Raw genomic sequence first — 16924 nt, 5'->3', positions numbered from 1 at the left:
GTAACTGGTATCCAACTGAGGTATGCAGTGCAAGGCAACAGTGCACAACAGGACATCAAACTTCCAGGGAAGATCAGGAAGGCGTTCAATAAGCCCTTGAATGTCTTGTTTCATGTCCTTGTCAGAGCACCCCTGATGCTTCGCTGTGTAACAGATGAGTAAGAAAAGAGTGGAAACTGTGCCATGCACTTGGTTGGGTCATTGGACAAGAATATGGCAACACTGATAAAAAACCTAGAGGAGCTGTCTCATTTCTTCCTCCTTTAGTGTGCTCATATACCTGTGCTGATGAATTATGATAGATTCCCCCCCCCCCCCCCCCCCCCCCAATGAGAATAATACACCATGGAAGCATGAGGCCAGTCCATAAATAGCAGCGGTGCTTTTTTGCCCGGGGATGTAGTTGCATTTTTACAGGTCAGACTGTGATCTCCTCTTAAGCCTTTGCATTGAGACACAGCCGCAACATCTCTAGAGTGTTGACCTTGCTGTTTGAGGGCCCCCCTTTAATCTAATAAAGCAGGTGGCATCTTAAAAAGGAAGAGCTGGACGGAGGAAGGGGCTTAATTGGGTTTTCAGATCGTAGAAAGGATGCTGTTATTAATCACGTTTTAGGGTCCATGAAGCCTTCCTAACTCCGAAGGATGCATGACATATAAACTGAGTGACGTCTGCAGACGTAACTACTGTTAATCAGTCTCCCTAAAAGCCTTCTCAGAAAATAATGGTCTCCATAAGAAATAATCTAGGATCCACACTACAACCGTGGCTGGCGGCCAGCAGAGTGATGTGTGCGGTTTAAACGGCCCCCGCATCCTGCCCGCTTATCTGTAGGTGTCCCGATGATCGCTCGGCGTTCTACTCCTCTCGTCTATTTATTTATTTATTTATTTATTTTGCTGTATCCCAGCCCTCCTCCAGAGCTTTCTCCTCCTCCTCTTCCTCCTCCTCCCCTCCCTCTCCCGACTAAGTTCGATGCGATCGGCTCTGGGCCCTGCCGTGAGTTCTCGGTGCGGGCGACAGCGCTGCTGAACATGGCGTCAGACGGGATGATTTTAACGAACCACGACCACCAAATCCGGGTCGGAGTCTTGACAGGTAAACGCAGAAATGTCCACCGCCCGTTTCATCTTTCGCTCATGTTTCTGTGAATTCATTTCCGCCGGCTGCCGGCCCGGTTCTTCATACGTGTCGGCTGGCTTTGCTTGGCGGCGGCGGCGGCTCTGAGTCTCTCGCTGATTTTTTTTTTCAGCCTCTTGAAGGCGACGCTGATTTAAAGCCGGGTCTTGGGGTTTTTTCCCCCCTCTCTCCTCTCTTACCGGTATGCATGACAACCAGTGCTAATGTGGTAAATGTGGGCTCTGCATTGGCGTGTGTAGATTTCTTGTCGAGCCGTTTTCCCTGCTGCTGCTGATGCTGAAGAAGAAGAAGCGCTCAGTTTGTGCATTGAATAATTCATGCCCCTATCTGCTTGTCAAAGCTGAGAATTACAGCTGACCGTGTGTTGTGTCGATACTGAAGATGCTCAGCCTCTATGTTGCATTACGGACACCCAACTGACCACAGCATTTTTTTAAGTGCTGCTCACGACAGTTGCTGAAGGTGGATGTGGTGGTGATGATGATGAGCGCATCTTTGGCCTATTTAGAGCAGTGGCTGATGTGAGAAATTCAGTGAAATGAGTGTTAGACGGCTCACTGGGGGTTATTTTGTGAATGACATTGCCGACCGAGAAGTTTGGGCTGTATGATAACAGCTCTGGCTCGGTTTGGTAGGGCTGAACACACCGGTGAATCCCGACATTCCTCTGAACGCAGAGCGATGACGGCGCGTCTCTCGCTTACCAACACTGGAAACGTTCTGCGTTTAGATGCGATGTGAGGCTATGAGACGGCGGATGGTGTTGGATCTGGTCGCCGCCGGCCTTCATTTTACCCATATCTGTCACGCGCGCGTGTGTGTGTGTTAGACTGCTGCTTTGTCATGTTTCAAATCGGTAAAGCATAAGGCGAGGCGAAAATCAGCAGTTGTGGTCATGATCGGAAAGTAAATGAAACAGATTTGCTTTTTTTAGTGATATGGAGCGAGGGAGGGAGGGATGGAGACGATATCGGTGCTGGTAGTGGGAGCATGATAAAGGCTGTGCAAAGGAATACCCCCCCTCCACCCCCCTCCAACCTTCCCCCCTCACCCCCTCCCTTTCCCTCTCTCTTCCTCTCCGTGTCCATGAGGCTGGATCGATCAATATTTCATGAAAAGCCGTGATCTCTCTCACACACATATGGTATTCCTCCGTATGGAAATCCAGTACGGAGGAGGTAGTAGGCGGTTTGCAGCGATGGAGGAATGACTGTGTAGACCCTCTGCTGAAATCTGCCAGGGAAACCCCCTCCATCACCAACAACAACACCACCACCACAACCACTCGTCTCCATCTCCATCCCTCCTCCTCCTCTCCCTCCTCTCCTAGCGCTGGAGGAAAGAGGCAACGCGCTGTCCGTGGTGCTGAAATCCAAGCGTCACTCACAAATCAGTGCGGTACTGACCCTACCACAGTAAATACTGCATGAGGTAGATACAGCCGGGAATGTAGCGGAGGATAAACGCATCCCAAGCCACTTTGATTTCTCTTCTTATCTACATCATCGTTTTTGGGCTGTATGATGGGGAGTTCCAAAGAGAAATAGTCATCGGCTGATGAGGATTTGGCATTAAAATTGGAAGTAAGCTTTTCTTGTGGATTCTGATTATGTTGGTGGCTGTTAGGTGGCTTATGTTCATCACCAACTGGAGGTCAAAGGATACTCATCCCTTTTTCATTTTTTTTAAACTGACATTAAGGCCCACGCCACATTAGAGTCTGTTAATTTCTGTGTGTGTCATCAGTCACTTAAATCCCCAACTGTATCCCCAGCAAACTGACAGATTGCCAGTTTGATCTTGCTGTGCAGTGTTGACAATTCCCGCATACATATGCCGATGTTGAGACGCACAGAGACACAACCGACAGCTTATTTGTCTTTTTGATGTATTTGTGTGTGCATATGGAAAAGGAAGGCTCGCACTGTCAGGTGAAACAAAGCATCAATGGCGTGAGGGGAAAATCCTGCAGGAAATGGTGCACAATGGCATTAAGTTCCCATGTTGTACCTGACCCCTGGTCTTTTAAGACTCTAATCATGCTAGGATTACTACAATAACCTCTGCGTGTTTTGTTTTGGGTGGGTTTTTTTTCTCCTTTTGGGGAATTTACTGAGAGATGATGTATTTTGACAGCAAAAAAAAAAAAACTCCCCTGCTGTGATGCCAGAAAGAAGCAAAGCATTCAGGTTGACTGAATCTCTCTTACAACTCAGAACCTTGTTGCTAAGCCTCAGTCTTCTACATCGACAGTGTTCATTCCGAGTCTGCTATGGTATGGGCCGTGTGTGTGAGCAGAATGCTAATGGAGTCTGGAGCGTTGCTCAATCTCCTTTTCTGCCAGGGTCAAAGGTCACCCGTCCACTCCTGCATTCAGTCACCAGGGAGCAGATGAGACCTTGGCTCATCCTCCTCCATCACTTAGCCCCACATCTCTTTAGACAGGTGACAGAGCCCAGGGGACATCTCTGTTTAGACCCTGGACACAGTGCAGGAGAGGTGAGCTGGCATCTCCAAGTGTGTGTGTGTGTGTGTATTAGAGAGAAAGAGAGAGAGGGGGGGGGGAGGTAATGTATGTATTTTGTTGAACGTTTGAAGAAGAGGTGGGGTTTATTTGTGAGGAGAGGGAGATAGAAAACTGGATAATTGGGGTGAACATGCTGTCACTTGTCAAAGATATCACATTGAAAATATGAGCTTTGTTAGGAGTGGATGAAAGCTTCTCACGCTGAGCTCAACCTTTGTGTGTGCTTGTTTTATTTTTTTGCGTCTACCTGTATGTAAGTGCTTGTGTGGTTGTGTATTTTTATGCATGATTGCTCAGTGGCTACTTTCGAACTGTCTGTGTTTCTTCCACTTTACCGTGAATTTTAATTGTCCTATGCCTCCCACCCTGGGCCTGCCTCAGGGTCTGAGCACTCATCTACGCACTCACTTCCTGTGAGTGTGTTCTTGTTTGTTGCATATGCATTTGCGTGCTCCATTCAAACACTCACATGTCATATATTTCTTGCTAAATTAGTGGTCTGACTTGGCATGATGTATATTATGCATTTACAAAATGTACTTTGTATAAAAATATGGCAAAAATTTTGACTATTCTATGACATCTTGCCTTCTGAGGTCCAGGTTCGCTCCAGTTTTTGTCTGAATTGTGTGTGTATGTGTGTGTCCTTTGCATGCACAGTATGTGCATTTGCATGTGACTCCGCTTTGCTCTTCATCTTTGTGTAGTAATACCAAGCTCTGGCTGGGAAACACAGCTTCCAAATCCCCCCAGCCCCAAATATAGCCTCTGTATGCATACCTCCCATGATCACGCACACTGAGAGAGTGTGTAAGAGAGAGACTGAGTGAGAAAGAGAGAGAGAGAGCAGCAAAAGGCATTCAGTGGCTTTTAATCTGTGCAAAGCTGGCACGTATGTGTGGGACCATACAGTATTATTACACGGCAGCGCCCCGTGCAAACGCCACGGATGCTCTTGGATGTGTGGCTTGATTCGCAGCCCACTGAAAACTCCATTGATGGTGGATGTTGTGTGTGGGTTAACGCTAGCCTTTCCTCAAAGAGACTTGGACACAACCTAACCACCAAGCTTCCGACGAAGAGCCGAGGCAGGAAAGCTCCACTGTGCGACAGTCAGCACATGTTTTTCCCTCTCCGATCTCCTTGTACCTCTTTCTCTGTCTTGTCTCTACCTCCCCACCCCACACATATATTTTTTTCTCTTTTTCTATCTTCCTTGGTTTTAAGAACTCAGAGAGGCTCAGGGACATGTGGGCATCTCTCCAAACTTACATGTCTATCAGAAAGACATGAACTGACAGCAGGCAAGCTTCCCAAAACAACCACATTTAGATCACGCTCTCCATTCCTCTCTTAAGTAGAACTAATTCTGTGAATCTCATCAGAATGAATGAATGAAGCATTCATTTGGAAAGGATGGTGGTCTTTTTTTTTTTAATCATATGAAGTCTGCATTTTATTGCTGAGTTAAAGACCCAACATGCTGTCCTAAAAATGAGACAGAACAACAGAAAAAAGAAGTAGGAGAGTAAAGTAATTATTTTTTGAACATATATGTATTTCCCCTGCTTATTGAACAGTGCCCCAAAAATTTCAACCACAAAAATTTTGCATTAGTTCCCTTCAGCCTTAATGTATTTTGCTCGTGTGCAAGTGTGCAGGCTCACGGGATTGCGGAGATGTAAGTGTACCTTCTTGTGTGTGTACTTGTCTGGCTGCAGATGGGATAATAACTATTTAATCAGCTTTTCCACGTAATTTAATCTCTGGAGTTTATCCCAAACTCACCTTAACAACTTAGGTGCTAAAGAGGCTCTCAAGAGTAACAGGAGTCAAGTCAGCAAGAGGTGGAGCAGCTTGCCAGCGTACCTTGACCAAAATGCTATCGGGTGTCACCAAACAACACGGGTGTGTGCCAAATAATGGAGCAATTTCCTCTTAGTGTCTATTTATGACTCAACAAAGCAAAGTGCAGTTTTTGGCATTGTGGCCATTCCCATCTTGGGCTTTTTTTTTAGAGCCAACAGTGACGGCATTTAGACAATATGGTCATTATTATTGCTGCATTAATTGGCAAGCTACAGGGAGGTTGGCAAACTGCATCCATAAATTGTAGGATTGAATCACACAGATACCTGATAATTAGTGTTAAATAACATATAAATAAAAATGTTGGCAAACCAAAACAAGGAACACATGTTCTGCATGGTCTGTTTTTACAATTAACTGCAAGCCCTGTAATTCATCTTTCATTAAGTGCAGCAGCAGCACTCCCAGTATGGCCTAGAGGTCCAGTTCCATGTCTGAATTAGGGGAGGTGAAGGGCAGCAATGCTAAGTTACTAATGAAATAGTAGAAATGAACTAAAGACAACAACACCGCAAACATGGTTGAGAGGTTCAGCTCAGTCATTCGGCAAACAGATATCGGCTACAGCTGCAATCAGAAGCTGTTTCTTATTTACGGCCTAATGAAATTAACATTAAATAAGGGAGAATTTATCAATAGATACCAAATCCATTTTTATACCAGGCTGTAAACTATTCATGTAGGCATATTTTATGCTCTAAAGCCATTTTAATATTGGAATCTATGGGGATTGACTTGGTTTTGGAGCCAAGTGGCGATTCCAGGAACTGCAATGTTTTTGGCACATACGTGTTGGTTTTATTTTTCATCCCCCAGGGGCTGTTGCTTTGTTGCAAACAAGCAAATGGACATTTTTTTTGCTGGTGGGAAGCCATTGTGGGATTACCTTATGGCTTCAAGCATTAAACAAACAAGAGCCAGGAGACTGATCAGTGTTGTCTGCAAATGTTAAATGAAATAGGATCTTAAAGAAAGGTTTTGGCTTCTTGTAGAGTGTGCATGTTCTCCTCTAGCCTGTGGATTTTCAGCAGGTGCTCAGGCTTCCTCCCACAGTCTGATGAGATGAAGGTTAGGTTAACCTAATCGGCCCGTAGGTGTAAAGGTGTGTGATCTGTGTTTGACTGGCAACCTATCCACAATGGACACCGATTGTCACTAAGGAAAGATGTAAAATGACAGTGCGTGGCGGTACTGGATGGATAAGTGATATGGGATATGTAGTTTAGCCTATTTTTATATGAAAAAAATGTGATATAAGACAGATTTAATTCGAAATTTGCATCCTTTTCAGTTAAACTCTTTGCTTTTTAATAACAGCACTATGTACTGAAAGAAGCAAATAACTGTTTACACACTTTTCTGGTTGTCTGTACAGTTAACAGCAGTACAATCTTTCAATCTGGAAGATGTTCTCAAACTCATTGTAGCTGTTGTAGTGTCGTGTTTTCTTCATTTGGCCAGTTATCCATAGGCAATGGCAAAAAATGCACAACTACACTACAAAGCAAGCTCAAAAAAGTCATTGCTAACTCCCTCGTGGCCACCAGCCTGTCATTGATCCCATTAGCATCACAAGATTATTATCATTCCTTCCCATTTTCCACTTCGCTGACGCTTAGACAGGCAAACGTAATATCCTGACAAAGCTGACATCATGACAGGATAACAAAAACACAAAATAAATGTTAACAGTCGGTTCTCTGGTGCTATAAAGATACGTGGTTTGAATGGGAATCAGTGAGCCCCAGGCGTGTGTCTACCCACTAGCATGATTTTATTCCTCCTTTTTCCTGTTTTGACCCTACTCTTTGTGTCTGCGTACGGTTGAATCATCTATGAGCTGTTACTGGAGTGATCCCTTGCAATGATATGTGGGCATCTGTTCAACAATATGCTAGTCTGAGAGGGATACACTTGGAACAGAAGCGCTAAATCGGGAGAAAAAAAAATGAGCATATACTTGTTCCTGCTGCTTATTTCTCATCTGATTCCAGTATTTTTAGATCATCTCTGAGCCAAATCTGAGGGATTTCTTTGTATTTATTTAGACTTTGGTGGTTGTTGCCTGCATCATCACTGATGCGTAGGCTTCCAGCAGGCTGTCAAACTGGAAATGTTCATCATGTTACAATCCCATAGGCATGGAAGGCAAAGTGGTGCCGTTGTTAAAACGCAGGCATGCACCTTAATGGTTCCTCTTTGGACTCTACATCTATCTGAGCCCTTTATTTGCATGTGGTCAGACAAGGATTTGTCTTTTGTATGGGTGCAGCTCATACTGTAGCAGTAGGTAATACACAGACTGACCCTTTTCTCACTCGTTCTCTCTCCCTCTCTCTCTCTCTCTCTCTCTCTCACTCGCTCGCTCTCTGCATCAAATACACATACACACACAGCTGTCACAGCGGACAGCAGTAAGGCAGGCAGACCACATGACCAGAATAGACAATACGGGATCAGGGACACGAACACAGAATGAGAATTAAGTCTTCACTGCAAAGGAATTATTTTCAGCATCTAGTAGTGGGGATTGCAGGGTGTGCTGGGCCGGGAGGGGGGTGACTCCCCTCTACTCTCCTGTCCTCTCCTCTCCATTGCACACACCCCTCACTCTCTCTGGCTTTCTCTCTTTCTCTGTCTCTGCTTTCATAGCCCATGGAAATGATTCTCCCTTACTCTAAATAGTCTTCAGTTGGAATTGCGAGTTAGAACAAGAGGCAGACTGTATTGGCGGGGTCTCCTCCGCTTATGTAGGCTCTTGTCAACTCTCCAGAGAAGAGCTCCGTCGGAGCTGCCTGGAAAGCCATTCCCAGACTAAACGCGTAGGTGTAGGAGAGTTGGTTGGTTCCCACTCCCTCTAGGCATAAAGCAGTGCTACAGTCTGTCATTCATTTGACGCGATAAGCAGTTTAGACAAGAAAAGGACATTTGTGCTTGGTATTTTTAGAATGAAGGATTTGGAATTGTTAGCTTTGTGATAGTCTGGCTACCTGTACATGGTGTACCTCTCCTCTTGCGCAGTGTGGGTTGGCATAGGTATTATCCCACCACCTGTGACCCTAGGCAGTTAAGAACATAGATGAATGGAGCTTTTTAGTCGAAGCACTTAACTTGAAATGATTGATGATAAACAGGAAAGACTATCCTGACTGACAGGATATCTCTATGGCATCTGTGTGATGTTTTCTTGCCAACACATGCATGTCACTCTCCTGTTCCACCACATCCCAAAGGTGCTCTGCCGACTGTGGGAGCCATTTGAGTGCATAGAACTCATAGAGATTTTTTGAGCTTTGTGACATGATGTATTATCCTGCTGGAAGGAGACATCACGAAGATGGTGATCACAGTGTTTGCATAAAGGGACGTGATCAGAAACAACAGCATTATGCCACCACCACCAGTTTGAATTGTTGTGACAAGGTTGAATGGCGCCATGCTTTCATGTTCTTTATACCAAATTCTGACTCTAACATCTGAATATGACTACAGAGATCGAGACAAGGCAACATTTCTCCAGTCTTCTGTTGTCCAGTTTTGTGAATCATAGCCTCATGATTTAGGTCCTTGTTCTTAGCTGACCAACCCAGTGTGGTCTGCTGCTGCTGTAGCCCATCTGCTTCAAAGTTCAGTGTGTTGCACATTCAGAAATACTCATCTTCATCTCTTGGTTCCAGCAAGTGTTTATTTGAGCTGCTTTGCCTTCCTACCAACTTGAAGCCATTCTCCTCTGACTCGACGATCAACCCTGAGAGCTGTCGCTCACTAGATATTTTCTCCTTTACAGAAGGTGTTTGGTAAACCTCGAAGAGTGTTGTGTGGGAAAATCCCAACAGATCAGCTATTTCTGATGATGCCACATTCAAAGTCACTTAAATCACCCTTCTACTCCGGTCTGATGTTCAGTTTGAACTTCAGCAGGTTGTCTTGACCATGTCTACATGCCTAAATCAATGAGCTGCTTCCACCTGATTGGCTGATTAGCTATTTCCATAAAAGAACAGGTGAACAGGTGTACCTGATAAAATTTATTATAATTAGTTCTTAGCTACAAATTTCTAAAAAGGCATCATAAGGTCATGAGCTATTACCAGCTCTCTTGACTGAAATTATTATGTTATTATTATCAATATGATAGACATTTGCATACAGTTGCTTTAGTAAGTATTCGCATTTCGTTTAAACCAATTAAAAACAATTCAAACTTTTTGCACCAGTGACAAAAAATAAACTGAAAACTCTGTTTTACAAAAGTATTCAGACTCATTGTCATGACACTTGAGAGTCAGGTGCATATTGCCTATGATTGCCCTTGAGATGACTCTAGACCTTGATTGGAGCTCAGCTGTGGCAAACGTAATTAATTAAATGTAATTTTTAAAGGCACGCCCCTTTCTATAAGGTGCCACAATTATACTGTACATCAGGACAAAAACAAGCCATGAAGTCAAAGGAACTCTCTGAGTGTCTATGAAATATGTAGCAAATTCAAAATTCAAATTCAAATTCAAATTTTATTTGTCACGTACACAGTCATACACAGTACGATATGTAGTGAAATGCTTGGACAACTGCTCGTGACCTAAAGAAAACAAAAAAGGAAAAGGCTATGAATAAGATAGGAAATAAATATGAAAAATTAAAAAGGGTAAATTTAACTAGGAAGGAATAGAATATAAATTAAGGTTAAAAATGAAATAACTGTACAACACAAATTAGAATGAAGGGTAAATTTAACTGGGAAGAATAAGATAAAGATAAATATATAAATTAAAGTTGAAAATAAAATAACTGTACAACAAAATACACAATACACAATATAGAACTATATAAGAATGTATGAAGAAATCTAAATCTAAATAAATATATACACAATAACAGCAGCTGTACAAGTATTAACCGGAAATGAAGAATATAGTGACCAGTGTTGTGCAAAACCAAAGTCCAGAAAGTCCAGTGTGTGTGTAAGAACTGTATGTGTGGGTCAGTACTGTGTGGTGGTGTGATTGAGAGACCGTATCGCCTGCGGGAAGAAGCTCCTCCTCAGTCTCTCTGTGTTGGTCTTCAGGGAGCGGAATCGCTTTCCTGACCTCAACAGAGAGAACAGTCTGTTGTTGGGATGGCTGAGGTCCTTCACGATCTTCCTGGCCTTGGTCCAGCACCGCCTGCTGTAGATTGAGTGCAGGTCAGGGAGCTCGGAGCGGATGGTGCGCTCAGCTGACCGCACAACCCTCTGTAGAGCTCGTCTGTCCTGCATGGTGCTGTTCCCGAACCAGGTTAAGATGTTTCCCGCCAGGATGCTCTCTATGGTGCACGAGTAAAAGTTCCTGAGCACCTTGGAGGGCAGTTGGAAGTCTCTCAAGCGTCTGAGGTGGTAGAGACGCTGTCGGGCCTTTTTCACCACGGTGTTGATGTGACAGGACCATGACAGGTCCTGCGTGATGTGAACTCCGAGGTATTTGAAGCTGTCCACTCTCTCCACTGGGCACTCGTTGATGACGGGGGTCTGGTAGTTCCTCTCCTGCTTAGTGCTGAAGTCCACTATCAGCTCCTTTGTCTTACTGACGTTTAGAAGGAGGTTGTTCCTCTGGCACCAGTTCTCCAGATTCCTAATCTCCTTCAGGTAGGCCGTCTCGTTGTTATCAGAGATCAGGCCCACCACGACGGTGTCGTCAGCAAACTTGATGATGGTGGTGGAGCTGGTAGTGGCCACACAGTCATATGTGTACAAAGAGTACAGCAGGGGGCTCAGAACACACCCCTGGGGGGCTCCAGTGCTGAGAGTGGTGGAGGCTGAGACATGTCCGCCCATCCTTACTGCCTGTGGTCTGCCAGTTAGGAAGTTGGAGATCCACAGACACATAGATGAGCTGAGTCCCAGATGCTCCAGCTTGGTGGTGAGTGTGGAGGGAATTATGGTGTTAAGCAGTGAGCAAAAGTCTAAAATCCACTTCGAAACGTCTGAGTGCTCACTCAGTGGCCTCAATAGGAAGAAGTTTGGGACCACTGGGACTGCAGCTGTCCAGCTAAACTGAGTAACTGAGCACAACCGAGACTGAACTCCTTTGCTCAGGCCGGTGTCTTTTCTCTGGGAGGTCACCACAAAGCTCATGGCCACTGAGTTCCAGGATTGATGTCCTCTGCAGAGGTAAGAGAAGCACCTGGCCTAAAATCCAACCATCTCAGGAGCACTCCATCAATTTTATGAAGGAGTATTTAGAGGAAAGCCACTCTTGACAGGCATTCCTCATCTCCTGTTTAGTGCAGACTTTTCCAGAAAAATGTGGTGGCACCATCATGCTATGTTGTTGCTTCTCATGGTCAAAGGCAGGGAAATCATAAATGAGAATGGAGGAATCGAGCCCAGTGTTTTTGCTATTGAACTTTTGAAGAAGTTATTTACCATTTGTTTTACTTCAGTGCAGTGTAAGAGTCACTACTGCATTTATGTAATTTAAGATCTATTGGTTTTTGTTCTCAGTACAAAAATTTGTGTATATTTAAATATTTTTCACCTATTTCACCTGAAATGGCTTGGATCAAAGTACAGAGTAAGTACTGCAATTACTCTACTTTTTCTGTCTTCTTTTCCAAGAGAAGTTTTGCACTTTGACAACAATGTAATTTGACCTTTGGAGCAAGAGAACAAATAAGGTTAATTGTTGTAAAAAACAAAACAAAAAAAACAACAACAACAGTAAAATAAATAACCCATTTACCATCAGGAGATATATCCCATGCCCTTTAAAATGATCAGAAGCAAAGTTATTGTTAAATAATTGTTTATTATATGTATTATATGTTTATATGTTTCCAAGAACGCTAAACTTTTGAGATGAAGGACACTTCTGGGCTGTCTACAGACAGCAAGGGGTGCCCCCCTCCTTTGCTCAGGTCCGTCTTCTGCGATGACCTGTGCGAGGAGAGAAGCTGCTGAGTGATGGAGATAGAGATGGAGATAAAAGATAGAGTGGTGGTTTTAACTGATGAGTTACTCTTAATGCTGGATCCTCTGTCTTGGCTTGAGCTGTTAATTAGGGCTGGAGGAAGCAAAAGATAAACGATGATGGAAAAAGAACGAAGGGGAAAAGCATCAGTGGCCTCCATGTGCTGAGATGCCACCATGCGACTTTATCATTCCTGATCTAACAGGCGTCTGAAACATATGCTTCCACCATGTTTTACTCTGAGGACAAGGTCAGATCGCCTGTATCTAAGATTTGTTGCAGACTGACTGGGTGCTGATGAGACAGGGAGCTCCTTGTTGAGAGCAGGGGCTAGGGTAACAATGCTAATAGTCTATAGGTAGGGCCTCATTTTCTTGAAACAAATGCTTTGGTTTCTGGATTGTCTCACCTGGTGTCTGCTTCAATGCAATACAACATTTCAGTTGGCCCAAAAGATCCATAAATATTCTCCAAAAGTTGATTCTGTTCATCTGGACGTAAATATTCTGTTTCTTTAATTTAAATAGCAGCTCAACTCCTTTTCCTAATGCGATCTAGTAGTTCTTCAGCCAGAGAGCGTCCTCCCCCACTGACACTAAACATACTGTAGCTAGAACCTGGATATAATTTAGATGTGTTGTACAGATTTGAAATATGTCTGACATAATCATGATGAAATCAGATTTGTCCCTCAAAATGCCGGCTGCTGGACACATCAATTATGCTGAGATCCTCACAGTAAACACCTTGCTTATATTTGGTGTCTGTTACTGTCTGAGCTGCCCACTACCTGCTTGATATACACTGCTGGTGTTTTCTGGTTGGATGCACACACAAATCACTATGTCTGTTATAATACTTGAATCTATTGTTACCATATTGGTTTAATTTTCTGATTTTCTGGGGCTCAATGCATGTTAATTTTGGTGATAAGACCGGAGGATAATTTCCTGGATTTTTTTTATTGATCGTAGTTAACGTCAGCAGAAACTGTATTATTATCAGCCTTTTTTATGTCATGTCATGGCAGACAAATTCATTCAAAGGCACACTACAACCAAGATCAGAGACAATATATAAATGGCACCAATTAAATAGTGTTGATTTTGGCTTGGAGAGTGCAGATTTTTAGTGCAGAAGCAGTGTTAGAATTTGGGGCATGGAAAGGTATAAGTTAGGACTGCACAATTAATTGAATTTTAATCTTGATGAAAATTTTGGCTTTGCACAGATAAGTGAATATGACTGACGTATACAGAAAATGCACGCGCCAACCGTAAAATGCCAAGCAAAAGTGTTCCCTAGTCTGGATGAGTAAGACTACATTAAGCGTAAGCTATACAACAGATAACAGACTGTGGAAACAAAAATTAAATGTCTAGCAAAGCAGAGTGCAAAGACTTGTCGCTAGAAGCTGATCATCATCCACTTTTTGGAAATACTTTTGATTTAAGACAATTGATGTTAACCAAGAGCAAATCATGGGCCGAGTGCTGTAGAGTTATGTGTACACTGCAACTCCTTGAACTCTAGTATAATGAATATATGAAGACCCAGGAAAGCATTTTGTCCAAGTCAGACATCCATGAAAGCGAGCCTGCACAGTATGTTTGCGTATCTGTCAATCTCATAAAGATGCACAGGAATTACTGAAATGTGATCACATTCCGTTTGGCCAAAGATATGTGTCTACTTAACACAGCAAGTAATGAAGGCTTCAGGAAAACGAAGACATGTTATCTCCTCTCGCAATTATTTTCCCAAATTGGCAATACCTGCAGTGTAAGCAAAACAGGGGAAGTGTAGACGAATCTCATAGCTGCTGCATAAGTTTTAGCCACTTCCGTTGTGCAGCAACAATATAAGGAGTGAAAGACTTCTAGGAGATACTCTTAGGTAGTTCCCCTTTTCATGCAAACATTTCATTTCTAAAATTTTCCAATATACTTATCAGCTAAATAACTTTAATGGCAAAATGCAAGACATGCTGCATGAGCCATGTAACAAAATGCCCCCACCCCCACCCCCGGACCACCATCAGTGACAGGAGTAATGCGCTGAGAGGGGGGCTTCTGAGATCTTCTATGTAGTGCAGCAGCTATTAAATTTGCTTCCCTGCAAGAAGAGACGGGGAACTTCATTTATGTCAACATCACTCAGGTTTCCAGTATTTCGAGATTTTGTTATTGTTTGCCAAACAGAGCAGGAGAGTGGGGTGCAGTTTGAAGAGGGATGAGGAATGAAACACAGGAGGCAAAACAGAGTAAGTCAAAGCAAAGTTATGACAAGTGAAAAAATAATTTTTCAAAACGGTAATATTTTTCTCCCAAAAGGTGTGCACGATTGAAAACCACAAGCCCTTTAATGTTCATTCAGACATGCAAATAAAAGAGGTTAGAAAGCATCAGTCAGCAGCACACAACATCAGCCATTCATAAGAACAAAAACACGAGTCAAGAAGGAGGAAAAGGACCTCTGGGAAGTGCTGTGGTGCTGTGTGACTTCTGGCTGTCACCCTTGGCAATGGCCCTTCCACTGCTTCTTGACTTTCTGCCAGCTTATCCATTGGCTCGTCACTTCTTCAGACCTCTTCCCTCCCACCATTATCCGTCCTTCCCGAGGCCACAAGACCAGCCATGTCGAGGTGAGACGTGCTGATTGATGTGTGTGACACATGCTTCTGGGAACCTCCGTCATCTGAATTGCTTCTATTTTAGAAACAACAAATGCAAAGGTGCCACACTGGGGGGGTTGTTGTTATTGTTTTGTTTCTTTTTCTTCTTTTGAAAATGTATTCTCACTAACCATCATGTTTGGTGGTCCCCATTATGAAGGTTTTCCCCTGCAGTGTTTGGTGTCGCTATGGAGACAATGCTGCAATTGCATTCATAATTGACAGCGATAATTTAAGTCACTGTCTTGCTTGCACATGTATGTTTGCGTCAGTTTCACAAATCGATTCTGAATCAGTGATGACTGACATTGAGTTTGAAGAAAGTCTGAGGATTTCAGAGATAAATATAACACATTCACCCTACGTTTTCTACTCTTATAACACATTTTATCCCAGACCGTTCCCCCTTTTTCTCACCTACTATATTTGTCCCTGTCTCCTCACCTCTCTTTCTATGTCCACCTTTATCATTTTTTTCCCTTTGCTGTCTGTCTACATTCGGCTCACTCCATCTTCCCCGGCAAAGCAGTATGAGGGGAGCATGTGCCTGTGAATAATGGAGGAGGCCAGCTTCCCCTAACAAGGTGTGTTTGATGGCCGGCCTCGTCCCAGTGTGTGTGTGGTCAAGGTGTTCTCCTATTCTCCTCCTCCATTATTCAGTGTCATGCCTTTTCCGTTTCTACCACAAAATCCTTTCAGATCATGGCACCTAGGAATCAAATGTTAAGAGACACCCACACGCCCGCATACTCACACACATCATAGCCATAAAATTTCAACACATGAACACAAAAGTCAATTTGATTGACAAGGCTTGACGGCTTTGTTGCCCTTTTGCATCATTTATGGTCTTGCAACAGGCATGACTGGTGATTTTTCAGTTTTGGCACGTGACACTGGACATTTAAAGATGTGAGTCAGGGAGTGTCTCACTCAGTTTCTTCAGTTTTGTTACATTAGCCCTCTTATTTTTACTTGTTTTGTCTTTTCTTACATTGGCAGCAGATTTCGAGAGATAAATAATTATCAATACTTGTGGCTTACCTTGAAATTCTGCCTAATGCAATAGAAAAACAGACATTCACTAATTCCAGTGTGGTGCTGCACTGTTGCTACTGAGATTTGCATAAGCACATCTACATGTTGTAGCAGTCTTCAGCCATTTGGGGACATTTAAAAAAAAACACAAGCTTCTTTTGTTTAAGTTTAATCTATATGTACTTTAGCTGCAGAGAGGATAAATGAAACCAAAACATAGGGGGTCAAAAACTGCAGCTTCTCTAGTGACCCTTTGGGTTCATGGAAATGTGTTTAATGTGCAAGGTAAATGAGACTGGAGGCCAGGAAATGCCTTCTAGAGTAACTATCTGGCAAGACAAACATGATTTTGAGAATTATATGTGCAAATGCAATAATTTTGTATGCATATCACAGTAGAGAATTACATGCCATCTAGCCCTTATAGTTCTTTAAGACATGGTGATAGTTTATTTAAAGGATTTGTGTAACCTTGTTTCACAGATAAATATAACTGAGTGGCATCTGCATTCAAATGGAAATGTATGCAGTGTTTTTAAATAATATGGCTCGAAACAACCATGTGTAATGTGTAGTATGGGACCTAGAACAGAGCCTTGGGGGACTCCATGACTAACCAGTCAGTCTAAAAGTCAAGCTAGTAAACTAGTAAGTCACTAGTGTAACTTAATTTCTGTGCTGTAAATCCTGGCTGGATTTCTTGTTATTATTAAACTATTCCTCTGCTAA

At 43.1% G+C, this 16924-nt stretch overlaps 1 protein-coding gene across 4 annotated transcripts in view; it reads left to right on the top strand.

The window, feature by feature from the left end:
• Positions 1 to 969: 969 nt before the first annotated feature.
• The window catches only part of gphnb (gephyrin b), a 112157-nt gene continuing 96202 nt past the window's right edge, over positions 970 to 16924 (top strand). For all 4 annotated transcript variants that reach the window (XM_085382195.1, XM_085382196.1, XM_085382194.1 and 1 more), the window contains exon 1: positions 970 to 1098. In XM_085382195.1, coding sequence (XP_085238321.1) covers positions 1035 to 1098 — 64 coding nt within the window. In that variant the 5' untranslated portion in view covers positions 970 to 1034. The remainder of the gene's footprint in view (positions 1099 to 16924) is intronic.

This window comes from Rhamphochromis longiceps, linkage group LG15 (genome assembly GCF_057381845.1).
Source record: "Rhamphochromis longiceps isolate RC_006_pf linkage group LG15, R_longiceps_female_GT1.1, whole genome shotgun sequence".
Taxonomy (NCBI): Eukaryota; Metazoa; Chordata; class Actinopteri; order Cichliformes; family Cichlidae; genus Rhamphochromis; species Rhamphochromis longiceps.
This window is presented reverse-complemented; position numbering and strand designations above follow the sequence as displayed.